Source organism: Sander vitreus, chromosome 2 (genome assembly GCF_031162955.1).
Source record: "Sander vitreus isolate 19-12246 chromosome 2, sanVit1, whole genome shotgun sequence".
NCBI classification, from domain to species: domain Eukaryota; kingdom Metazoa; phylum Chordata; class Actinopteri; order Perciformes; family Percidae; genus Sander; species Sander vitreus.
In genome coordinates, this window is record NC_135856.1 from 11,956,854 (window position 1) to 11,965,150 (window position 8,297).

General features: G+C 42.4%; 1 protein-coding gene across 1 annotated transcript in view; it reads left to right on the forward strand.

Annotated features, from left to right (window-relative positions):
• LOC144535538 (tubulin beta-4B chain-like) overlaps positions 1 to 7,588 on the forward strand; it is a 31,079-nt gene extending 23,491 nt beyond the window's left edge. The window contains exons 2-6 of the mRNA XM_078278076.1: positions 4,412 to 4,541; positions 5,361 to 5,469; positions 5,583 to 5,693; positions 6,013 to 6,257; positions 6,343 to 7,588. Coding sequence (XP_078134202.1) covers positions 4,485 to 4,541; positions 5,361 to 5,469; positions 5,583 to 5,693; positions 6,013 to 6,257; positions 6,343 to 7,155 — 1,335 coding nt within the window. The 5' untranslated portion in view covers positions 4,412 to 4,484 and the 3' untranslated portion in view covers positions 7,156 to 7,588. The remainder of the gene's footprint in view (positions 1 to 4,411; positions 4,542 to 5,360; positions 5,470 to 5,582; positions 5,694 to 6,012; positions 6,258 to 6,342) is intronic.
• Positions 7,589 to 8,297: the final 709 nt, after the last annotated feature.

An 8,297-nucleotide genomic window follows, 5' to 3' on the forward strand; every position in this document is an offset into this window, starting at 1 on the left:
GTTATAGCTGAAATGGGCATTAGAGTATTTACTCAGCATAAAATGGATGTTTGAAGGCAATTATTCATTGTCTGCATAATCTGTTAGAGCAAAGCCCACAGATGGTTTCTACAGAAGAAAGTAGTAGTCCTTGTTAGATAAAAAAAAAAAAACATCTGGCAAACTGTTTCAATTAGGACTGTAGCATATAGGACTTGTAACAAAAGATGAATGTGGAAGAAACTCAATCAACTTGATAATGGCTTGACACACTGAATTGCTTTTGACACTTATTTTAGTCAGAGCTCACGAAAAAACATGACTTCAGTATATGTGATTTCAAATTGCATTATAAGTTTGTACTGGAAAAAGAAATTGTCTGTTTCTGGCTGTATCAGTGACTTAAATACTGATGCAAGCATTTTAAAATTGAGATGAATTGGTGAGAGACAACAGGCTTTTATTCCTCCTTTTTGTTTTCATGGCTGACAAACACGAATGCTGATTATCTAAAGATGTAGAGGAATAAATCTTCATAAGACCTCCATTCACCACATGTACATGCAAACACATTCTCTCGCACACAAATATAGTTGCATAAAGTTTTGATTGTTGCTGTGCGAATTACACAATAAATTATGTTTCATTATGTTGACAATCAAGTTGTCCTTCCTTCGCTCCTCCAGTCTTCACTTTTGTCCTTCTTTGATCCCATTTTTACTTTTTCCTCAGTTTTGTGTGTCCCACTTGTGTTATCTCTTTTCAAAGTGCTGAGCATCCTCCTCAGTGATCTAGGTGTTTCTGACAGGCCGGGTGGTTTTATGACTCTCCTCTAATGAGGGCGAATGTATCTGCCAGCTCTTCCATAAAATGACAAACTGCTGGTCAAGTGTTCACCTCAGTGTAACAAATTTAAATAAGGTGAAATGTATGATCAGTGAGCAAGTCTGTGTGTGTGTGTGTGTGTGTGTGTGTGCGTGTGTGTGTGTGTGTGTGTGTGTGTGTGTGGTTTTCAAGTGTGACATTTGACAAAGCACACTGGAAAGAAATGGACATGCATAGAGTTGAAAATGCACAGATGATGGTCACAACGGTGAGGATGTGGAAAGCTGAGAGAATAAACCAGTTGTGACACTATAGGAGGATGTGGCCTGAGGCGTTGTGGGTTTGTTGGAGCGTTTTATATGCGACTGATATGTTCTAAAAGAAGGACAGTATACTCTGCACACTTTATATCATCCGAATGACAAGGTGGAGGCAGCAGGAAGTCTGTGTGTATCTGTGTATGTGTGTCGTGGGTTAGTCTTTAATTGCTCCACTGTCCTCCTGAGGCATTCAGAACTCTGTAAAGAATTGTGTTCCTGAGAAAAAAAGGAAAGATATTGAAAATGAGATAAAAGAGGTAAGAGAGTTTTCTATATGTGATCCTAATTATTTCTCAGAATTGGAAATAACCCACAGGGCAAGTTGAAAGAATGACACTGCGATATATAGCCTACAGTAAATGTTAATTTTTTTTATGTTAGATTTAATTATTTATTTCATGCATTCACAATTCAAAAAGGCTGAGGGTTTCCCTTAACTCAGGCATGTGACTATTGGTACTTGCAGCTTTGTAACCCATAAACTTAATTCTTTAAAGGAGTGAGGGATAACGAGCGGCCAGTAGCACAGTAGAAGATCTCTATCGCCCCTCTGTGGACATCAGGTGTTACTACAGGGATCATCAGCCACTAAGGGGCCCCTATTGACCACCTCCCCAACAAACACACATCTAGTACTCTGTGCATTGTGTATCATGTTGCGCCTTCAAGTATCCACAAAGTGCAGTGCACACAGCAAATTTTCACCCCCTTGGTGCCACATGTTCGAAAAGAAATGCTGCAAAAATGCAAAAATTGGATGACTCTATGGTAGATGAATAATTATATGATGCCGTCTAGGGTGCCCTTAAATGAAGAAAACGCGATGAAATGCCCTCTAGAGTGCCTTTGTTTAAGAAAACATAATATAGTTCCCTGTAGGCTGCCCTTCCACTAGAGAAAAGTGATCTTTAGGATGGCACAAATGAAGTAGATGTGATGCAGTGCCATATAGACTGCCCTATGCAGTTGGTCCCTTATAATAATATAGGTCTTTGGGGCTCCTGTGTCTGGTGTTTGGGGCAGTTACCTGCTTAGCCGGGTTGGTAAGCCATCTTTGACAGTTACATATAGTACTTACTGAATGTGGATGTAAACCCAAATATAAACCAAAAAAACAGATCTTCAGAACTGTAACTTTCCTCACTTTTAGGCAGTGCTGAATACAGGAAATCAGAAAAGGAAAAAAAAAATGGTTAACATAAGTAGAAGACTACTGTCAGGTTTGCTTAAAGACAAATGATGACAAATCATCAGCAACCCTTTTATTTATCACAGTATAAGAATGAATAACAGGCCAGGCTTGTGTATGATTAAAACCCAGCTAACTAATGACTCAGACTGATGTTTTTAGTGAGTCTGTTGGCTGTGTTTTGATGTATTTCAGGGTCTGGCTGCAGTACTGACAGGTTACTGTGTAGTTATTGAACGGTGAGTGTCATGGAATTTAGTGTAAGGCAGAGATCTTCAACAGGGGGTCCAGGACCCCTAGGGGGTCCTCAGAGTTACTGCAAATTATTGTTAATTTTTTGCAAGGTTCCAAGAAAATTTAAATATCTTAATATGAATCCAACATATTATTTGCAACATTATTAGCAAATATAAATCAGCTTTAAAATTTGTGAAAACCCCCCACTTACTGGCCTATAGGTCACTAAGATCCACAGATACAGTTCATCCTAAGGATTCACCCTGCCACATGTATGTTTTACATTGAAACATGATTTATAAAATCATGCCAACATTTATTATTTTAATAGCTTAGTAAGCTATGCACTAAAAAGGTATGTAGAAAGGCTTTAGGCCGCCCTACATGTCATTGTAAGCCCAGTTTAATATGCAACTTCATTTTATACAATATATGTAGTAGGGGCTCCCTGCTCCGTCTCTATTTCAGTTAAGGGGTCCTTGGCTTAAAAAACATTGAAACCATTGAGGTAAGAAAAGGCAGTTTGATAGAAACAAATGTGACCATGTTGTGTCCCAGTTTATGTGTCTGAGCATGACCTACAATCATGAAGATACTATCCAGATTGGGTCAGGATCCTTATGCTATACGACTGCTCTTCGGTGAGTAATCAGATCACTTGCGATTGGATTTTATCTCCTTACTCACCTTTGATGTTCTCTTTGGACGCCTGCTAGACAAGGTTGGGGAATGCCATCTTGTTTGCTGACTATCACATTCTTCTTCTTTCCCAAATCCCTTCCAGTCTGTTTTCAAACTTCCTGTCTCTGTGGGCAACAGCACAAACAAAACAAAGAGCCGCTTCCTAATGATGGACCACATTCAATTGTTTTGTTCATGCAAGATATTCACTGTGGACATTGAGGTCATTTCCTTTGTATTTTTCTCTGGAAATTTGGTTTTAGCAGCCCAGGAGTTGCACATTTCAAACCAGGCATAAACACGTTTGTCTTCAGATACGGACAGATGTTGAACCATAGGACCAAGTTCGTTTGACAAATACTGAGCCTGTACATGTGCAACTCACAGAGGGCAGTGGGAGGGGTTGGAAAAGGGCCCAACAGCACATTTTTGCCCCACAGCCAAAATGACATAAGAGGTTTCTCTATGTTCCATGCAAACATCACATCCTGAATATGATCAAAACCAGGATTGGACTCGTAACCAGGATACTACAATATGTGCAGGTAAACATAGGCTAGGCTTAGATAATATGAGACTTTAGGAGGAAACTGTCTAACAAGGTAGGAAACAGATAAATACATTTAAAAAACTATTTAAAATTAATAAATACAGCAAAAATAAGAAATAAAGGAAATGTCATCCAAAAGCAAGTTAACATTACTGCAAGTATCTGCATGTCACAAGTGAATCCATAACATTAACATTATTTCTTATTATGCAGGAATACAATACAATACAATGTCACAGCTGTTATATCAAAAACATTGCATTTCTACACTTTATTTAGGATTTTTCTAATTGACTAGCCCCGAATTTCACCATCACACTCAGGGTCAACCTTTATTCAACTTCTTCACATAAGCTGAATCAAGTTTAAAGAATAAAGTTATCCTTACAGTGTTATCTCACATCAATGTCAATCCCGCAACAACAAGCCAGTCCAGATGTTCATACATCCATGAGCCCAGACAGGCCAGTTTTCCGGCAGTGCCCGGTTCCCGTTGTAATGGAGATGACGTCATGCTGCAGCACCGGGATGAACGGCGCAGCCGCGGAAGGAGGGAGGGCGAGTTTACAACGCAGCCACAACTCCTCCGCCATTCAGCCAGACTGTCGACTGAACCGGGAGTGGCAGGATAACAGCCGAAGAACCGGAGCCAGTCGTCAGCGTCCCTTTTTCTCTGTGAGACTCCCCACACCGCAGCGACAACATGCGTGAGATCGTGCACCTGCAGGCCGGGCAGTGCGGGAACCAGATTGGAGCAAAGGTAAGAAAAACAAGCACACACCCGTTTTGATCTAGCCTACCTGTTAACTGCACTCGGTTTTATGTGATTGGATTCAAGTTTAACAGTCTTTATGCGCAAGTCTCGGCTGTTAAGAGGCCATGATGTCCACAGGAAATACTAAATAGGTCAACACAGTGTGGAGTGGAGAGGGTTGCATAAGACTGAATGCAGCGTACAATAGCATCCTTTAGGATGGGCGGTGGCAAGCCGAGACATCCCCGCTGCTGTCGCTGATGCCCTTTAAATGGACGTGTGTGTGTGTGTGTGTGTGTGTGTGTGTGGTGAGAGAGAGAGAGAGAGAGAGAGAGAGAGAGAGAGAGAGGGTGTGGCTCGGACACCGAATGCATGCATGCATAATTTGAAAACACAAATATAAGACAGGCCATATTTCATTGCAAGGATAATTAGGCCTAATAGGCTGGTATTTTATCAATTAAAACATCAGCCTGCATTAGCCTCATTTCAAATGTAGATCATCCCATTTTCTGAAGGGGTCTGTGTAAACCAAAGAGTGATTTGAGGTTGATGAATTTCAAATATATTAAAATATTATTCTGAGGCCAGCTCATGTTTCAGATTTCCAGCTGTCTAGAAACTGGGGCCAATCACAACCTTTAATCTCACATAGGGTGGGTTTAAGATGATGACTGACAGAGGAGCATCTTGCTTGATCGTAGTTACTGGACATAATTGGCTGGTTTCAGACTAATACGCATTTGCAAATTAGTCCGGCTATACCAAGCTAAATGTGCTGTGCAAGTTTTTATTTAATGGTTTTACCCATTGACCTGTCTGTAGTTCTGGGAGGTGATCAGTGATGAGCACGGCATCGACCCAACAGGAACCTACCATGGAGACAGTGACCTGCAGCTGGACAGAATCAACGTCTACTATAATGAGGCTTCAGGTCAGGACTGTTAAAAGCAACCACAAACATGTTTTGTTGGGAGCTTGGTATTTGAATACTCTGTCTTTTCTTTTCTAATAAAAATAGTTTTGACACATGCATTTGTCTTCCAGGTGGAAAGTATGTACCTAGGGCCATCTTAGTGGATCTGGAGCCCGGCACTATGGATTCTGTTCGCTCCGGCCCCTTCGGACAGATCTTTAGACCTGACAACTTTGTCTTTGGTATATGATCAGCCACACACACACACACACACACACACACACACACACACACACACACACACACACACACACACACACACTTCCTTAAGCTTTCTCACTGCTCATAAATTTCATGGTTATTTAAATATATATAATATATATGTTTGTCAGTTTACACACACTTATAAGTTGGTTATTACATAGGAAAAGGAAAGGTCATTTTAATTATCAGCATATTAGAGAGAGTTATTGTGTTCCATATAGATCAGTTTAAATTATGAACGAAGACCTTTTGGCAGGATATTTAAAGTGCGGATTGTAATGAACCCTTTCCTTCCAGGCCAAAGTGGAGCTGGTAACAACTGGGCAAAGGGCCATTACACAGAGGGAGCTGAGCTGGTGGACTCAGTCATGGACGTGGTGAGGAAGGAGGCTGAGAGCTGTGACTGCCTGCAGGGTTTCCAGCTTACACACTCCCTGGGTGGTGGTACCGGCTCTGGTATGGGAACTCTGCTCATCAGCAAGATCCGTGAGGAGTACCCCGATCGTATCATGAACACTTTCAGTGTGGTGCCCTCTCCTAAGGTACATTGATCACGCCGCACTGCTTAATAGTGTCTTTTATTTCTAGCTTTTTATCCCCCCTGACCTTTGCGCTGTGTGCCCCCAGGTGTCGGACACAGTGGTGGAGCCCTACAATGCCACCCTGTCTGTCCACCAGCTGGTTGAGAACACAGACGAGACTTACTGCATCGACAATGAGGCCCTGTATGACATCTGCTTCCGCACCCTCAAACTCACCACACCCACATACGGAGACCTCAACCACCTGGTCTCTGCCACCATGAGCGGGGTGACAACTTGCTTGCGTTTCCCCGGCCAGCTCAACGCTGACCTGCGCAAACTGGCCGTCAACATGGTGCCCTTCCCTCGTCTGCACTTCTTCATGCCCGGCTTCGCTCCTCTCACCAGCAGAGGCAGCCAGCAGTACAGAGCCCTCTCTGTGCCCGAACTCACACAGCAGATGTTTGACGCCAAGAACATGATGGCCGCCTGCGACCCGCGCCACGGCCGCTACCTGACCGTGGCCGCCGTGTTCCGCGGCCGCATGTCCATGAAGGAGGTGGACGAGCAGATGCTGAACGTGCAGAACAAGAACAGCAGCTACTTCGTGGAGTGGATCCCCAACAACGTCAAGACGGCTGTGTGCGACATCCCACCCCGTGGGCTCAAAATGGCCGCCACCTTCATCGGCAACAGCACGGCCATCCAGGAGCTGTTTAAGCGCATCTCTGAGCAGTTTACTGCCATGTTCCGCCGCAAGGCCTTCCTCCACTGGTACACCGGCGAGGGCATGGACGAGATGGAATTCACAGAGGCGGAGAGCAACATGAACGACTTGGTGTCCGAGTACCAGCAGTACCAGGATGCCACGGCTGAGGAAGGAGAGTTTGAGGAGGAGGGAGAAGAGGAGGTGGCCTAATCTCCGGACTAAGGTCTGGCTAAAATCACTCATTATCTCCCAACTGCACTGGTTATAACTCTATCCAACCATCCATCTACTTATTACACTCCCACTCTGCTCTTTTTCTCTGACTTTTGTTTCACAGTACTCTCATTTCCCTGTTCTCTTATTCTTGTAATCCTTCTCTCTGCCTTTCCTCTTTCTTCCTTTGACAGCCCCCTTTCCTCCAGCCAGATTCACAAAATTAAATTGACTCTCCCGTCTCAGTGCTCATATAGAGGTAGCTAACACAGGTGTGCTTGTGGTCTTTTGTCAGCAGCTTTCTTGTTTATGCTCATTTATCACTATCATTTCAGTACCTGGGCCAAGTATTCAATTAAAGCGTTGAACTCATGCACATTTTAACACTTGTCTAATTTGGAATTGATTGAAATAAATTTGTTGGAAAATATCCCTTTGTGTGTTTGATGTTCTTCTGTGTGATACATTAAATGACATACATACATTAAAGACCAAACAGAGTATCAAAAACCTTTTGATGATGCACAATTTGGCTTCCAGGTTTGCTTGAGATGTCACAGTTTGAAGGCAAACCAAAATGGAGACCTGAATAGTTTGTCTACAGATTAGGCAGTTATGCTTGAACACCACTAGGAGACAGTAATGAGATCTATGAGTTTAGTGCCTCTCTGAGCAGGATGTGGATGCCTTGTTGCCTCTTTTCCACTATGAAACCTGTAACACCAAATGTGCTGTCATAATGTACTCCTTTATAGAAAAGACAGAGGATTTTGAAGCCTGTTTATTTGAGCAATTGCAAAACACACCATCACAATCAGCTTTCCATCATGTGTTTCTGCTTAAATCAAACAATAAAAAGATCCTTAACATCAGTTCCAGTTTTCCTAATAGACTGTTGTGGAGACCCTTTGTCTTATGGCTGTGAGTGTTAATGACAGTTCCTCTTTATATAATTATTGATCAGGCAGTAGTAATTCTCATGGTTAAATGCATAGATGAATACAAAATTATATCAAAAGTGGATCGATGAAGGGGATTTTATTTTTAATGCCATTCTCAATGAGGTCACAAAACAGAAATGCTATTTCTACAAATAAGTGCTTTAGCTGGTCATGCAGATACATACGATTTGTGTTTTG